The following is a 19096-nucleotide window of genomic DNA, read 5'->3' on the forward strand; positions in this document are numbered from 1 at the left end:
TGTCAGTGTCAAGGAGCATTACATTTGTGAAGCTTTAGATTAAGTAAATAGTTTCTTAAGTTTGTAGCTGCTTATAAAATTTAAAAGTTTGATATCGGTATTGTCCTAGAATTTTTTTTTTTTTGCTGAATTTTAGACAGTTGAAGAGTGTAATGGGATTTTTCCTTCTTAATTTGTTGACAATAACACTATTTTTTCTCCTTTTCTAGTATTATCCATGTATTTTTTCTCAGCAGAAATATAATTTTGGCAATGATTTTAACCATTTCTGAGATTATGCTTAAAATGAATTTGCTCTATTTTTCATCTTTTATATGCACATTTGGAAATATATCTTAATGTATTTTAGAAGAAAAAATTTTGGCTATATTATATCCAGTCCATAAATGTGAATTACTATTTTTCTGTTACCTATCTCAGGGAGGTAGATTAGAATTGAAAAAAAAAATCATACTATGAACCACTGAAATATCATTTTAATGTATTATACGTTACTTCTAAGTTGCTGTTCATCTAGTGAGCTCTCCCAGTGAATTTTCATTGGATTGTAATAGTCTTCAGCTTTTGATAGGCTCAAATATTTATATGGCTATTAGAGTTTTTATTTTTAACTTACACCTTACATAGTCAAACAGAATCTAGAGCCCATGATCTTATTGGATCCTGCTTTCCACCCTTGCCCAGTTACTGTGACAGTAATAAGTCCTCCTCTGAACTGTAGAGTATCTCCTTTGTATGTTTTCACTGCCTGTACCACTTTCTGTTTTATTTAACCTAGCAAATCTATTGTCTGCTAGCAATTTGGAACCCTTTCTCATTTATCTTTGTATGTATAACTGCTATGCAGAAAAGATTCAGTAAAGCTTTGTTGCATAAAAATTATTGTATTACATATTAGTGTTTCTTTAAATATGGGTATTCTCTTCATTTTTAATTTTTGAAGCATCTTCACTGTTTTCTTTAGGCCATGGAAAGCTGTATGCACGTTGGTGAGGGCTGTGTCTTTGGATCTTTTCCCTTAAATCTGTCTTAAGTCTTCAGAGTGCTCTACTCTTTCATTCTCAGTACAAATCTAGATCCATTCCCAACTATCTCTTTTCCTCATCTTGAAACTTACTAATACCATTAGATAGAGCTAGCACCACATAAGCATATTTTTTCTAATTGATTTTATAGCTGATCAGTCCTGGCAGGAACTATCCTGCTTCTCACAGTAAGTTATGTCAGTGGTCTTTATATATAACCAAGAAAACCTTCTAGAAAACACTTAACCTTTACCTGATCGTTGTGTAAAATTATTACAAGTGAATTCAGATCTTCTATTTTCAAACTTTTTGTGGCTTTGATGATACAATCTATAGGTCACCTCTCTCTTTGTAATCTGCAAGGAAAACAGTATGTTGAGAGGATGGCATTTTTTTGTATAAGTTGGCATGAGTAATTAGTATATGTCTGCTGTAATTATTGTATACATAGAAACTAGAGAATTTTAAAACATTGGATTTATATTCTCAAAATAATTTCAATTTAAGTATCAGTGTCTATAAACAGGATTCTAGTTAATAATAATGTGTAAATTAAGATGGGAAAATAGCAAGTATGCCTTTGGGTTTTGGGTCATCCAAAGAATGACCTAGTTTGAGAATTATTAATTCATATGGTTGCGGAGAGTGGTGGTAAAGATTGGGATCAATGTTTCATCTACGTAGAATTTCTTAACCTGGGATTCAGTCTGTGGATTGACTTCTGGGTGAAATTTATAGACACTTTGAGATATTACATGCAGATTAGGGAGAAGATGTATATTTTACTGCCTGGACAAAGGTTCCAGGGAGTAAGCTGCTTCTCTCCAACTCCACACAATAGCATTAGAGTAGCATCTTCAGCATGAAACCGTTTTTCTTTCATACTCATTTCACACACATTTTTGAATGTTCACCATGTGAAATGTGTTGATCTTTATAATCAATGTTTCCACTGCTAGCTTGTATTTATACCCACAGAACCTGTCTTTTGGTATATATTGATAAATAATACATACATACTCTTTTTGAAATACTCAATATCATTATCCTATTAAAAAGTCAGTTTCTTAAAATAGGATTTACTTGTTTTCCATGCTTTGCTCAGATTCTACTGTCTTCTCTTCAATTGTACTGCTGTTATACTATTATACTGCCTGTTATACTGCTGCTAATGTAGCCTTGTCTTCATTTCTGGGCGATACCGAAACATACAGAATACTACCCTAACATATAACTTTACTTAAAACTGTATTAAAAAACAACAGATATTTAAAGTTGTAGATTGTATATCTTACCTTAAAATTGAGCTCTTCAAATCAGTGTTAAACTTATCCCAGATCTTAAAAATACACTGTTGTAATGGTTAATTCGTCTTCTGTAAACTGTGGGGTTGCAAGTGACATTAAAACAATCTAAAAGGATAGGAAATAATGAATTGAAATAATCCAACTGAGATGTAATAAAGACACAAATTGATAACCAGGCATCCTCCTGAGACAGCAGTTCTTCCTGTGATAGAACAAAAATGTTAGTCAAAAAATAGTTTGAGATCCAGAGGTTAAGATCGTTCACAGTAGGCTAGATGAAAGTAATCAGAAGGCACTAGAAAAGAAAAATCTGTTCAAAACATTGAACTAAACAAAAGGTTTAGTTCTGAGGTTTTTTGTTGTTGAGATTTTTAATTTCCCACTGACTGCAGTATTCTTGAATATTATAAAGCAGACAGCCTCACTATTTCTTCATTATTTACTTAATTGTTACTAAAATCCTAATCAGGAAGCAGTTTAGAAATTTGATGCTGTTCACTTGGAAGCTTTGGCAGTGTGGCATTGGCTCAATGTAAATGAACTTTTGATGTTTCTAGATGATGAATATAGCCTTGCTTGTTTTCAGTAACTTAGGTAACTTGCTGGTGAAATTATATAGACTATCTTCTCAGCAATTTATCCCACTTTCATTTCTGCTTTTCTCTTCTGCTTCATTCTTTTTCTCAAATTATCACTACTGCTAATTCTGTTTTTTTTTTTTTTTTAATAAAGAATGTATCTTTTGAGAGAGGGACAATTAAGGAATTCTTTTCAAAGAATTGTTCCATATAAGGAAGTTGATATTTTGAGGGTTTTTAAATTAAGAGTAACTTATACTAATTTAAGACCATGAAATAATTATAATATATGAAGTGCCCTTTCCCCATAGTAGCTTTTACTAACTTTGTGATGGATATACTTATTTCCAGATGAGCTGTGTGTTGTACACAAATAAGAAATACTTTTTTTTTATGATTAGTTTTTAAGGGTAATAAATACAGGAAGCTATTTCCCTGTACGTAATTTTAGCTTTGCATCATTTCTTTTCATAATTGCTTATGCTGACATTCCATTGAAATGGTGTCCATCCCATGCATCTCTTGAGCAACAATTCTTTTTTTTTTTAATAATAAATTTTATTTTTATATTCCCCCATACAATTGCAAATGCCCCATTCTGACCCCAATCCCTCCCCTCCCGGCCCCCACACCCCAAAAAGTGTCTCTGGTTCATAGTTTTTTGTTGATTTTGATTTTCACTTTCTTATAGTTATTCATTTTCCTGGTCCCTTATTTAAGTTTTCTAGATTCCTGCTATGAGTGAGACCATCCGGTATTTTTCTTTTTCTTTCTGGCTTATTTCGCTGAGCATGATCCCTTCCAGCGCCATCCATGTTGCTGCAAATTGCATGTGTTTATCTTTTTTGAATGCTGAGTAGTATTCCATTGTGTATATGTACCACATCTTCTTGATCCAGTCATCTATTTTTGGGCATTTGGGCTGTTTCCAAAGCTTAGCTATTGTAAATAGTGCTGCTATAAACATAGGGGTGCAGGTGTTCTTTGGAATTGATGTTTCTGTGTCCTTTGGGTAAATACCTAGGAGTGAAATTGCTAGATCATATGGAAGCTCTATGTTTAGTAGGTCCAGAAATCTCCACACTGCTCTCCATAGTGGTTGGACCAGTTTGCACTCCCACCAACAGTGTAAAAGAGTTCCTTTTTCTCCACAACCTCGCCAACATTTGTTGTTGCTAGTTTTTTTAATACGTGCCATTCTCACTGGTGTAAGATGGTATCTCATGGTAGTTTTGATTTGCATTTCCCTGATTACAAGTGATGTTGAACATTTTTTCATATGTCTGTTGGCCATTTGCATTTCCTCTTCAGAGAAGTTTCTTTTTAGCTCTTCTGCCCATTTTTTGACTGGGTTATTTTCTTTGTTGTTGCTGAGTCTCATCAGCTCTTTGTAGATTTTTGTGATCAGTCCTTTATCATTAGTGTTGGGTGCAAAAATGTTCTCCCAGTTGGTGGGGTTTCTCTTTGTTTTTGTTATTGTCTCTTTTGCTGTGCAGAAGCTCTTTAATTTGATGTAGTCCCAGCTGTTTATCTTTGCCTTCACTATCACTGCTTTGGGTGATGTGTCTGTAAAGATCATCAAGAACAGACATACAGACCAATGGAATCGAATAGAAAATCCAGAAATAAACCCACAGATTTATGGCCAACTAATCTTTGACAAAGGAGCAAAGACTATGTATTGGAGCAAAGAAAGTTTGTTCAATAAATGGTGCTGGGAAAACTGGGTTGCTACATGCAAAAGAATGAAGCTTGACCACTACCTCACACCATACACAAAAATCAACTCAAAATGGATTAAAGAACTAGTCATAAGACCTGAAACCATAAAATACATAGAAGGAAATATAGGCGAAACACTACGTGATTTGCATAGCATTTTTTTTTTAAATAGAGCCCATTCTTTTTTTTTTTTTTTAAAGATTTATTTATTTATTTATACAAGCACTGGGTATAGTCAGAAACACGGGCGGGTGAGAATTCACCAGAGCCAGAGCTGGGAGCAGAGCAGGCAGAAGGACGGAAGTACACTGCTGAGGGGAGCAGCAGGCGGCAGGAGAGGTCTGCGTGCTGTGTGGGCCCCTTGCCAGTGGCCGGGGATGGAGCTGGCACTGCAGAGGCTGCGGGCAGCTTCGCAGCCCAGCGCTCAACCGCTCAGCCACCAGGGGAGGCCCAACTTAGGGTTTTAAATCACTGTAGTCAGAGAATATGACGTGTGCTATTTCTGCTCTGGGAAATTAAAGGTTTTCTTTGAGAGCCTAGAATGTGCTCAGTTTTTATATGTGTCTCATGAACATTTTTAAAAAGTATTTTCTATTTATGGGGTAGAATTTTGATAAATAGCTACTACTAAATTAAGTTTACTGATTATTTTATTCAGATATGTCACCACACACCAACTAGGAGTTCTTTTTAGGCTCAACTAACTTACAGGATCACAAGACTACCGAAGACTATCTTAAATATCAGTTTACTCAGAAGGCCATGAGGATAATGTGACATCACTGAATTGGAAATGTTTACTAAAATAGGATAAATTGAGTCAATAAAGACATTATGGTCATAGGTGTATATTTAGAATCCTACAAAAATGGACTGCTTTTTGAAATCATCCTTTATGTTTTATGAAAGCATTTATGCTGTAAACCAATTTCAGCTGTAAATTGAAAACTATCTCCATTCAATTTCCAATATGTAACTAAATAATAGAAGGATTTCCTCCTTCTATTCATCTTCTTATCATCAAAGTAAAATGACTATAAAACAAAGTTTAGTGGGATATTTAGGGCTGTGCTATCAATGTTGTTAAATTAAAAAGCAATCACGTGGTAGATTCTAAACATTATTACTCAGTAATGACTTTGATTCTAGTATTTCCTTCAGAAATATTACTAATATTCATGTTTGTTCATTCTGTGAGACAGTATACTCTAAAACCAAATATGTACTGTAATACACTGATCCAATAATTTGTGATACAGAGGATGGAAAGAGGATAAAAGAGAAACACTGAGAAAAATCAGATGAGATTTCACTTTACCACCTAAATGTCATCTCTGGCTACACTCTCTGGTTTTATGAATATCATTTATTTCTGCATACCACCTTATTAAAGGAACTGAAAAATCTGAACCTGACAAGTATAAACCATCTAGAGAAACATCTGCTCCTTTATTGTTCCAATTACCTCAGTGGTTCCAAGAAGTGAGATCTTGAGCAAATCTTATGAGAATCTCAAGTGTCTTGATAAAATGCTCCATAAGGTCAAGCTCTCAGGTGACAGATTGAAAAGTGTAAGTGCTCGAAATAGAAAATGCTGAAAGAGAACCTATAAACACAAGAAGGTTTAATAATAAGTTAGTCAGTGACTTCAATCTATTTCAAAATTGGTATTATCATCTCATCAAACTATAAATCATCAATAACCTATAAAAATGTCAGAATGTGGTGGGGGAATGACCACTTTGACCATCTGTTGATATAGGTAAATTGTTCAAGAAATTGCAGTATTTTAAGATTGGCATTATCTCTGTTTCTGAGAGAAGAAAAACTAATTCTATGATTGTTTCACCTAATGTGCTGGAGTACTTAAAATAGTCTTATGCATGATTTAAACTACACTGTGCATTTATTTTAGTTGGCAAGTTTGGCACAAAACAAAGGAATAATCCCACAGCAGTACTTCCACTACTGAATTGTCTACAGAAGTCAAATGGAAAATTCTCAAAACCAACCAACCAACCAACCCAGCACTATGACTAAGAAAGATGAACCCTATCATGTTTATTTATTATTTTTTAAAGATTTTTTTATTTATGCATGTAAGAACTGGAGTACAGGCTGGGGGGCGGGGGGCAGGGGGCGCGTAGGGAGTCACCAGAGACAGAGTGGGGAACAAAACAGGCGGATTGACTGAAATACACTGCTGAGGGGAGCAGCAGACGAGGCAGGAGAGGTCTTCTGTGCCATGTGGGTAGCTCTCTGGTGGGGGATCGAACTCATGTTGCAGTGGCTGGCAATAGCTTGACAGCGCTATGTCTTTAACCCCTGCACCACCAAGGAGGCCCTATCATGTTTATTTAGAAAACAATACAATTCAAGCATTTAAAAGTATCTGTCTATTTGCTTTTCCTTGTTGGAGATTACTTAAGTCTCAAACAACTTATCAATATTTATTCATTAAAAAATGGAGTAACCATTATCAGAATATCTACAATATCCTTAGAATTTAAGACTTTAAATTAACTATACCAGTCCCTGAGAATTTTGTTTGTATTTTTGTTCAAGAAATAAAACTCCTGGTGAAATGTTATCAAGCAATTTTAGAATCAATTACAAAGCAGTTGGTCAACATCTGGTTACCAAAGACCAGTTCTTAGCAGATAGATAGCTCAAGCCAATCGAAGACTTATGGACTTATATTCTTATATATAACATATAAGAAATTTACTGTCTCTAGCATCTAATTCAATGAAAAGTTTCTGAGAATGTATTTTGTATCACTCTCAGTGCAGAGTTCCTATATGTAAAGTTAATTTTAAAAGGGGAGAATGGGGAGGGTGTTGAAGTGGAGATAGCTAAGATAACATGAAACTTAGTGGTATGATACAGCTTATTAAATACTAAATGGTAATAAACTGCTGCAAATACTTTGTTGGAATGAGGAAACTACTGTGTGTGTGAGAGAGAGAAGAGGGTAGAGAGATCGGTAAGAGAAAGAAAAGGAAAGAAAAAGAGGTAAAAGAAGATGGAAGCGAAGGGAGAAGTTTAAAATTTTAAACTTAAAATACTCTTCTTTTTTAGCCTCTCAGGGTGTCAGGATAAATAACAAAAAGAAGATAATTCTCTCAGTTACTCTGGTCAGTGGAAAGCACCAGATATGTGGACATATCTAATGGCATCAGTATTCACTGGATAGAAGCCGTTAATCTGTAGTTAAATAAATGGCCAAGGCATTGTGGAGGTTGAGTTCCTGGAGTAGTTCCTTCCTTTTCTCCTTATGTCCCAATTTTAAGGAGCAGGTAATCCTGTGGTAGTTCAACTCTTCTAGGAGTTGTCAGAAAAAGATTAAAGCAGAAAATATAGATTATTTATAAAAATAGATGCAAAAATTATACAGCAAATTGAATTCTAGGTAAAATTCTAGGTAAAATTCAGTATTCTAGGTAAAATTCGTTCTTAAAAAGCAACAGAATATGTCTTTAATAGGATTTTAAAAATTATGTGGAATTAGATGCAGACATACCACTTAGTGAATGATCTAAATGCCAGAGAATGCCATCTTCTGTAACAGACCCCTGGAATCTCAGCTTAATATAATAGTTTATTTCTTACTCAGGAAGGGCACAGAACAACAGGGTTTGGAGTGGGTATATAGTCCATAGTAAGTCAGGGCTGATCCCGATGTATTGAGATATTGCTGTCTTGGCATCTTTCTAGCTGGAAGAAGAAATGGGAAGACAGGAGTAGGAGTGTTTTAAGTCAGACTGGTTGGCAATGCACATAGCTTTTCTTCACACTGTCCATTGACTGGCAAATGCGGCTGACTTATGTGCCTAGGCAGAAGGTAAATAGGTTCGATGATGAGCTAACAGTCTGGAATTTTTAGCCAATGTGATGAGAAGAAAGACAGTAAGTTCGCTTGTGAGTGATTACAGGTTTAAGTATTGGCAAAGAAGAGAAAAGAGTCATTAGTTGTTTGATCATTTAAGCCAGAAAAGTCTGAGATACTAATAGTTCAATTATGGAGAGAGTTTTATAAGGTGGCCAATTAAGCAGTAACTATATAAATGTATGTTCTTGTTATATATCTACAATAACAGATGAGAAAAAGCAGGCAAAATAAAGGTCCTTACAGATTTGAATCTCATTTAAACCGAGGTTGAGAGAATCATTCAGAGTTTTGAAAATGAAAACCAAGATCAAAAGGGCATGGTGATGATGCCCTTTTGGGTGATGGAGCTAGAAAATGGGCTTTTTGGATGATGGAGCCAGAAAATGGGGGGAAAATACTATAGACGCTGACATATAGCATGCCCTAGCATGCCTATAGCTTTAAAAAAAATCCCAGTGCCTGAAACCAGTCAAATTGGTATCTTTACAAGTAGAACTGAGACATCAGCATTTTTAAAAATTACCCAGACATTTCCATTATGTTGCCACTGGTGAGAACCACTGTTATATAAAGATTTTCTGTTACATTGCTGAGATCTCTTTCCTCTTTATCTTTATTGTTTTAAATTATAATAATAAACATGAAGAACCTAGTCTGTGCCTAGCACGTGCTTATTAGCTTGTAGCCACGAGTTAGCAAATGGATATATAATATTTTGATTCCTATGTAATTGTTCTGTTGAAGAACATTGCATACTGAAATATGAGAAAGTAAACAGTTCTGTTGCTCAGATCTGAACTTGAAATAATTACTTTGGCTAACTGCTTAAATTGTACATTTTCTCAAGCTTATTTTGTAGGGATTTGAAGCCCATACAATGAAATGCATAATTAGTGTAAAACTAAAAGGAGTAAAATCTCCCAAGTAATGATTTAGGCCTAAGACAGATACAAAGAGAAAAATAATTACATAAGAAAACTTAAATTACAAGCTTAATTGCTAAATTGGAATTTCAGTTTTTGTCACTGTATGCACACTGTCATTTTTTATCTCATAAAGTTTGAGTCTCAAAAATATAGATTTGTACGGAACCCAGTAGATGATGTGTAAACACAATAGCTATGCAACAGGCCAAAAATCTTAAAGAAATTTGCTTACAAAAATGTAATCATGTGGTGTTCAAAAACTCCTTACTTTAATTAAAATAAAATTTTAAACTTAAAATTTTTTTGGCCTCTCATTTTTCACTGTAAATAATTGACAGTTTCTAAAATATACCTAAATCATCTAAATTTCTGGAATCTGTTGGATGCAAATGTTCCTAAGTCAGTATCTTAACAAAGAGTAAGAGTAATACAGATGCCAACTGGAACCTACCTCATTAGTAGGGTGCAGCAATTCAAAGTTAGTCACTAATTGCATACAATATGAAACCCAAATTCCAAGGGGCCCTTTGAGACTTTTTATCACCGCTACTATAGTTGTCTCTTGAGGAACTTTTTTTTTATTATTATATGTTTACCATCTTGTTGTACAGAATTCATGTGCTTGTTTGCTTTGGAATGTACACCCAGCTCGGATTATCATACTTAATACATACTGTATATGGTAATCTGCTAAGGCTGCCTAACAAAATACCGCCAGCTAAGTTGCTTAAACAGCATAAATTTATTTCTCACAGTGCTGGAGGCTAAACAACAATATATAGGTGTTGGCAGGCTTGGTTTTTCCTGAGGCTTCACCTGGCTTGCAGATTTCAGGCTTCTTGCTATGTCCTCATGATCTTTTTCTCTGTGTGCTTGCATTCCTGGTATATGTGTTTCTTCTTATATTATAGGCCCCAGTTATGTTGGATTAAGTCTCCACCTTTATGGCTTCATTTAAACTTAATTACCTCCTTAAAAATTGCCCTATCTGCAAATACAACTAAATATTAGTGCTTGAAAATTTTTAGCAAGAAGGAACATACTAAAAGTTTTGTTTGTTAGGTCTTTGACTAATAGACATCTCACATTTGAGAGAATACTTACAGAAAAAGTGTAAGTGATACATTTGTGAAATTTATCCTGAAGAGAGATACTTTTAAAAAGTGGCATACCGGGCCTCCCCAGTGGCGCAGCAATTGAGCGCTGGACTGTGAAGCTGCCCGCAGCCTCTGCAGCTCGGGTTTGATCCCAGGCCACCGGGTGAGGGTCCCACATGGTGTGCAGACCGCTCCTGCCGCCCGCTGCTCCCCTCCGCGGTGTACTTCATCAGTCTGCCTGCTCTGCTCTGCTCTTTGCTCTGACTCTGGTGAATTTTCTCACCCTCCCGTGCTTCTGACTGTACCCAGTGCTTGTATAAATAAATAAATAAATCTTAAAAATAAAATAATGTCAAAAACAAAAAAAAGTGGCATACCAAAATAGGCAAAACAGAAAGTAGAAAATCTGAATGGACTTAAAAAATAGAGATTGAGTTTATAAATAAAAGATCCCCTACAAATAAAAACTCATGAATAAATGACTTGACTGGTAAATTTTATCAAGGATTTAAAGGCTCTTCTATAAAATGGAAGATAATGGAACATTTCCCCACTGAGTCTATGATGCTGGTATAACACAAATATCACAAGAAAAGAAAACTACAAACCAGTATGCCTCTTGAATATAGAATGCAACCTCCTGCCCCTACTCACACATACACACAAACTTATAAGCATAATTAAGCAATAAATAAAGATTATACACCATAATCCAAGATATATCCCCAGATTTTGAGGTGGATTTAACATCTGGAAGTCATGTGGTACACCATACAATATTAATAGAATGAAGACCAACCATGTGATCATATAATAAATGTGGATAAAGTATTTTATTTTCAAATTTGTGCTACTTATATCTCTCAATTAGATTTTCTACTTGTTATTATTTTTAAATCTATTTACATTGCTCAAGTTGCAGATGTGATTCAGCTTCTTCATTTACCTAGAATAAAATTGAGTTAACACTGAGGAAAGGAAAGAATTTCTGTGTAGTCATAGTGGGCACAAAAACTCTTGTTTATTATTTAGGCCTTGCAGATGTCCAGCTTTATTGATAATGTGAGAAATTGCTCCTCAAAGCAAAAGAGTGTTATTTTCTACTCGTTATATTATAAGCATTTAAATAGTGATAACAACAATGTCATAAACTGAAAGCTCTTGTACCTTTTCATGTGGTACAAACCATGAGGAAAACAACTACACAGGTGTATTAAGCACCTTTTAATCTAGTAATTCTTGAGGGATAAATATTCTAAGGAAATAATCCAATGTAGAGGAAAAGCTGTGTCTGTAGTAAAGTGGAATAGTGATAGGTTTTTCAGTGGAATCAATTAAGATTGTATTTAAACTACACCATGATTACCTCAACATCGTTATCATAGAAAATTATTGACATAATAAGAATATTAAAAATGTATTAGAGTAGGATTTTTTGTGTAATATTTAAATGCGAAAACCTGTGCTAATTGTATATCTACTTATATATTTATGTGCAACTCATAGGCACTGAAAAGAGAATGGAGACTAGAATGTTTTCTGTTACAATTATCATCTTACGAAAGTAGAATTATGAATTATTTTTAATTGTATTTTGTTTCCCAGCTATTCTAAAGAGTCAGGGGAGCATATGTTTTGTTATCTGTTTTTCCTTTCTCCCTCTCTCCTTCTCTGCAAACCGTTTGAAGGTAAGTAGTGTAGCAACCCTGAATATCAGTGTCCACTGTCAGTCCTGAGGGTCTCATTGAGCTGCCACAGTGGAGTACCTGATCTTTCTAGAACCATGGAACAATTATGTGTAAATGCTGTTTCTTTTAGGATACGTTAACTGGGTTTGATGCTTTACATCAACAAACCTTTAGCTGTTAAGAAATAGGGCTAATCAGTCAATATGTTCAAAGGTTCTAGAAAACTGAAGTTAGACTAATTGAATGAAATTTTCTTTAAAACACAGGACTGTTTTAGAATCCCTCCATAGAAAGGAAACAGAAGCAGTTTTGTTACTTACAAAGACATTACAGAGAGTGTTAGCTGCAAGTATGAGGGATTTGTTTTGCCTCTTTGACACAGTATAACTCCTCTCTGTCTCACAGCTGGCCCTGAAGGACCCGGTGCACACGGTATCACTGCAGCAGTTCATCTATGAAAAGCTGAAGGCCCAGCAAGAACTGCTGGGAGAGCAAGGCTTTCAGTCCCTTATGGAAACGGTGGACACAGAGATCGTCACCCAGCTACAGGAATTTTTACAGGGTTTCTGAGATCATATAACATGTGGCTGCTTCCTCTTTCTGAAATAAGCTGAGAAATGCAACCTGCCATCTGTCCCTGAGAGCCTGCTGAGACGATGAAGAAATCCTTTGAGTATGAAAATAAAGAGGCAAAGACCACACATTTTTCTAACTACAAAACTCAGCAAATAGATGTAAATCCTGCATAACTAAAATTACAAATCTGTTCCTGAAAAGAATTTAATTTTGTATTTATAAGGGGGCCCTGTGTTTACTAGAGATAGATTTGACAACACTAGAGCTTAGTTTCCTGTTAAGAGAAGAAACTTCGATTACTTGTTAATCATGTGCTCTTAACACTTAAGAAGATGAGGGTTAATATCTGAAATGTTTTTCTTCAACCAAAATTAAATTTGGCTGCCATATCCTTTTTTAAGCTAATGAAACTGAAAGTTTGAAAAATGACAAAGTTATTCAGATGATGCATTTAAAAATGTGCAACAAGCAGAAATATACTTGACAAAGATAAATTGAGATTATCTTTTAAGGGAGTAGCTTCCATCTGACAAAAATATGTTTATTCAAACAAATCCTCTTATTTTCATCCTAGTAATTTGATATAAGAATTATTAGTAAAAGGGATTTTTTCTCATTTTATTTTCAGTATTTATGTATAGTCTTTAAATGCACATTGTAAGGCCAACAGAAGTGAAGATGTGTACTGCAGTACCCGCTGGGAGACCTCTGGTTATGATTGGTCTTCATTCCTTTGTTAGTATTGACAGTCAGGAGACCCATGAGCACCGAGAAGATCCAGGCAGCCCACAGACCCCCTGTGCTGTGACATGGCTGTGACAGTACATTCAGCACTTAGCCATCTCAGGTTCCTCAGTGCAGGAGTACAGCAGGGCTTCGATGATACGGGTGTGCCCTGAGGACCTAGCAGCAATCCCCAGGGTACCCACACTGATGTGACAAGTCTTCCTTCCTTATTCCTTCAACATGCAGTACCAAAAAAGGGGGAAAAGGAGAAAATAAGCCTTACTTTGTTTTACTTGCCATGTATTGAAAGAAACCTTTAAAGCATTTTTAAGGAAATATTCAAAAGCAAAGTTGGAAAATGTCTGATCTTTCTATAGAAAGTTGGGTACAGTATGTAACTGCGGGAAACCCACTGCCCCTTTGTAAGCTGTGGAACCCAAAATGTATGGAAATATTTGATGTTTTCAGCAAGAGGGAAAATATGGTCCAAATTAAATTTTCCAAAGATACCTCACCTTTGACTGTTTTGATTTTTTTTTCCTGCCCTACAAAAAAAGAATTCATAAAAATTGCCCAATGAAAGGAAGTTTTCTTTCATACTCTGTCATTGACTCTGTCCTCATAGGTAGCACTGCTGCATATTGCAGATGTTACTCTTAGTTTATCTTTTCATTTAAAGACTAAAAGCTTCTTTAATGGGATATTTCTTTATCATTATTACTCAGTCCTCAAAACTGATCTAAGAAGAGCCATTTCTTTTTGTTGACTTAATTATTGTCATTGGAGGTACTATTTCCACTAATGCTAATCAGAAATTTTCAAATCTGCACTAGTTTTTCAATTATGGTAAAATACTCATCTTTCTAGTTCCTGACAGATTTCATTTTAGTGTTACAGCAAATGTTACTAAAATATCTACTTTGCCAAAAAAAAAATTATCTGAAGGAAAGGGTTTAATTCATTTTTGAAACTCAAATGTTAAATAGACTTTGTAAATAGCTGAGGAAAAAAACAGTTCATTTATTTTGAATTTCTAAGTACTCAAGACGTAAAATGTGATTATTGATTTACAGATTCTGTTTATTAATGCAGCTTCATAGCAAACCTGTAAAGTTTTGGACAAACAGCTCAGCCATGTCTCTGGTTGAATTATGGTTCCTGATACAAGGTAATGATCATTTCTAGTCTATAATTACAGTCCCGTATTTCTTACATTCCAGAAGCTTTTCTCAACTCTCTGCCCAATAATAACATTTTAAAGTTTTTATTATTAAAGTAGTCCCCATATCATTAATATGTTAAAATACTCAGTTTACAGTTTCCCTTAGAAAATCTTCAGCATAGATATTTATTTTATCTATTTCATTATCCAACTAGTGGTTGTTGAATTTTTCTTTTGTGTCATACATAGTGCTACGCTAAATTCTGGGTTTAGAACAGAAATGACCGCATGTAGTTTTATAAGTCAGCGGGAGTATCACTTGTCAACCTGCTACAAGAAAACAGTGGTTTTAAGGATGTGTCCATTCGGGAATACTGCATATGCAGGGGAAAGTGATGTATAAAAGAGAATGAACTGCTATTGTTTCATTTGCTGTCCATTTGGAAACGATTCTCAAACACCATAGTTTGGTGAAGATATTTAAAAGTAAAGGACACCAAAGTGGAGCTGGGCAGTTCTTGGATTCCACACTTAGAGCTATTTGAAATAAACATGCAAAATCATTGTTAAGAGTTTGAAGATTTAGAGCTCTGTAGCTTCACAACTAATTCCAATTCCGTGAATTAAATGTTTCTCCTGCTAAGGGTAAGCATCTTCTATTCTACTTCTGTAAACCTTAGAAATCCCAAATGAGTCAAAATTTAAAAGTTGTTGGAGAGTGTATAAAAGGAAGAGGAGTTTGATGTCAGGAAAAACAAAATTTTCCCCTAGCTTTGGAAAGAAGTGTTTAGTCTACAGAAGCACTGAGAGTATAATGAACACCAATACACCCTTCACCTAGATTCACCAAGTTGTTTCATTATGCCACATTTACTCTCTCCATAAATGTGTGTGTTGAGTCATTTGAAAGTTATAGACACTACAGTTACAACGCTTTACCTCCAAATACTTCAGCATACCTCTAAGAATGGCATTTCTCTACATTAACATCATATACGCCTAAGAAAATTTACATTAGTGCAATATCTAATAAAATGTGTGTACCAGTTTTCTCAAATCCCCCAAAGATCTCTTTCATGTGATGCTGATTCTTTCATGACCCAGAATCCATTTAAGATTTCTGCATTACACTTGACTATTTAGATTTTAAACCTAGAATAATTCTTTTTTCATATCATTGTGTTTTTGAAAGAATCCAAGACAGCTGGCTTCTTGTATAGTGTCCATTATTATGCAGTGTTCTAATTGTCTCCTTATAATCAGATTCAGGTTAACATTTTTGGCAACGAGACTGCTTTGGTAATGTTGTACACTTGCTGGGGCGTAATGTCAGGTTGTCTCTTGTTGATGAGACTGGAATGGTTTAAGTGGTGCTCCCCTGGCCTCTCATTACAGCCCTAGAAATTTCCAGTAATTACGTTTTTGTTTTTATTTTACCTTAGAGTTCTTGGCACTACTGGCTTGCTTTTTTATTTACAAAAAGTTCTTCAGTTTTAAGCTGGAGAAGTCAGGTGACTAAATTATGGTAGAGGTTTTTTGTACTTGGTGCAAATTTCATCAACCTTCTTAAGTCTCTGAAATTGCATTATTGTTATGGCACACCATTTAGCCAAGAAGAAGTGGGACAAACCTGAGGGACTGGGGGTGACCTAGTAGGTGGGTTCTTATCTGTGAGCAGGACCTGACTCCAAAGCAGAAACATGGGGGGAAGTAATGATGACAAAACTTATTTACATAGGGAGTGAGAAGAGAGATGAGAGAAGGTATATACAAGCTGGCAAATGGCAAAAATCACATCTGTTCTGCCCAGATAGTGGCTGCTTTGCAGAGACCAGGGTCCAAGCTGTACAACCACATGTGGTAAGCTGGTGGCTTCTCCACAGACACTCCTCCTCACCAGCGGTCTTAACCGCCTAGGTCCCCAAGGTTTAATTGCCAAAGGACTACCCCTGCTTCTGTTTACCATCAGACCCCAACCAGGAGGTAGAGTCCAGAAAATACTTTGTACCATCTAGTTGGTTATGAGTGCCACCCACTGGCTTAGAAGTTGCTCCTCTACAGGCTCCTCACTTCCTCTTACCATAAGTCATCTATTTCCTTTCCCTCTTTCCTCTGTCTCCTCCATGTTTTTAAGTATCTAGTTTTTTGTGAATACCAATATAACCTGAACTTACACATCACTAAAATTGAAATAAAAACAAGCATTGTCTTTGTTTCTCATTTCTCATGACCAAAACACTCTTTGGATTTTGCAGACTGTTGGCAAAGAGGCAAATATGCAACAATGTTCTTGTTTTAATAACTTTATAAATGCTTTATCATATCTTGGTTGAGCTTAAAAGGCAGAAACATGCTAGACTTTAGACTGTGTGGTTTAGGGTGATATGAGGCAGTATATTATCAACTGGCAAATGAGAAACAAGAAAAGAATCACTTATTTTTTTTTAAAGATTTATTTATGCATACAAGAACTGGGGAATAAGCCAGAGGTGCGGGGGGTAGGGGTAAGAGGATTCACCAGAGAGAGTGGGGAGCAGAACAGGCAGATCTACTTAAACACACTGCTGAGGGGAGCAGCCGGCAAGACAGGAGAGGTCTATTGCGCCATGTGGGTTGTTCCCTGGTGGGCCTGGGATGGAACTCATGCTGTAGTGGCTGGTGATAGTTCAACAGAGCTGTCTTTAACCCCTGTGCCACCAGGGAGGCCCAGAATCACTTCCTTAAATGTGAAGCTTTACTCTTGGTATCCACATGGGCCTCATATCTGAAACAGCAGTTTAAAGCCCCCTTTTTTCCTCGTAAGAAGAAACTGCATTCTGTCCCAAACACCCGTTTTAGAGAACCTGATACCCCAAAGTGAAAACCAATCCATTTGGCTATAGGGCTTGAACCTTAGACTGTTGGGCTTTAGAGTCCTTAGGGTGAATACCTAGTATCCTGGAAAGGAGCCATAGCTATCACTTTTACTGCTGGGCAGTTGAGCCTCCTGGCCTGAGAAGATCTTTATATCCCTGAAGTGTGTGGGTAAAATTTCAAACAGAGCCATAGACTACATTCCTTACTATACAACTGGAGGGCCTCTGATTAGCTAAAGATCTTTAACTAGCAAGAAGAATTGCTATTTGTTCCAGTTAATGCCTGCATCTAACTCATGTGGGCCTGTTGGAATTTATTTAGGCATATTGTGCTTTGAAGAACTTTCTAATCAGGGAAGGAGTGTATCAATGTGTGATTGATTATCTGGCCCTTTTTTCATCAAAGTAAAACATTGATTTTCATGCCACTTTAATTTCCCAGTTGGGCAAAAATAGAATGCGAGTAACTGCTAGAAAAGGTATGAATTCATTTATATCTGGCTGCCATTAACAACATGTTTTTCAAATTGAAAATTAGCCTTATGTCTAGAATTCTGCTTGTTGGGGATTTTTATTACATGGAGTTATAGCAGGGAAAGCCTTGGGATAAGACTGTGAGTAGGCCTTAAGCTTGTTTTTTTTCCCTTCTCAAAAGCTTCAACCTGAAGCAAAATCAGTATCTCATTTCAAAAGGGGAAGGTCATTTCCACAATGCTCTGGAGGCTAGCACCAAAGTGGCCTTTCTTTTCTTTTTTAATGAGCACTGCAACTTAAGCAATCATCTAAAAGAGCAAAACTTTTTGATTGACAGGGAAGTTGTATCATAAAAGTATGGGCTGAGGTCAGAAGTGTACTGACAGCCACCCAGGGAAGGGAAGTCTATTGACAGACCTGGAGGTAATCACAAACTGATTCGAGCTCTATTTAGGCACAGAAGGCAGCTTGGCTTGTTTCTTTTGTAGATTGATAGGCATATGTCCCATGGTGTCTCTGACAGTAAAATCAATATCATGAAATGGCCATTTCCCTTCTGCCTTGTGTCTTCCTTATTCACAGCACAATGCACTGTGGAATGCTAAACCAGGTAAGCAAATCAAATATTTTATTATAATTACTAGACAAACTTGCTAAAGGCAATTCACAGCATGGAAATATGGAAACCCAAACTTACTAAGTAACAGATCAGGAAAATGTTTTCAAAAGCTCTTTGTACCTTTCAACAAACTCTTCCTTGTAGATATCAAAATAAGAATTAAAATAAGTAAAAATTGATTTTTTTTTTCAGTCACAGGAGGGGGAATAAAGATGATCTATTCTAACCTATTTTTCTTTTTTAAAGATTTAATTATTTATTTATACAAGCACTGGGTACAGTCAGAAGCTTGGGAGGGTGAGAGAATTCACCAGAACCAGAGTGGGGAACAGAACCGACAGACCGATGAAATACACAGCTGAGGGGAGCAGTGGGCACGGCAGGAGAGGTCTGCGCGCCATGTGGGACCCTTGCCTGTGGCCCAGGATCAAACCAGCACTGCAGAGGCT

At 35.9% G+C, this 19096-nt stretch overlaps 1 protein-coding gene across 2 annotated transcripts in view; it reads left to right on the forward strand.

Moving 5' to 3' along the window:
- IPO11 (importin 11) overlaps nt 1-14046 on the forward strand; it is a 139700-nt gene extending 125654 nt beyond the window's left edge. For both annotated transcript variants that reach the window (XM_037530614.2, XM_037530611.2), the window contains one exon: nt 12641-14046. In XM_037530614.2, the coding sequence (XP_037386511.1) occupies nt 12641-12805 (165 nt within the window). In that variant the 3' untranslated portion in view covers nt 12806-14046. The remainder of the gene's footprint in view (nt 1-12640) is intronic.
- The last annotated feature ends 5050 nt before the right edge of the window (nt 14047-19096 follow it).

Source organism: Talpa occidentalis, unplaced genomic scaffold, assembly GCF_014898055.3.
Source record: "Talpa occidentalis isolate TD23 unplaced genomic scaffold, MPIMG_talOcc4v2.1 talOcc4.6, whole genome shotgun sequence".
Classification (NCBI taxonomy): domain Eukaryota; kingdom Metazoa; phylum Chordata; class Mammalia; order Eulipotyphla; family Talpidae; genus Talpa; species Talpa occidentalis.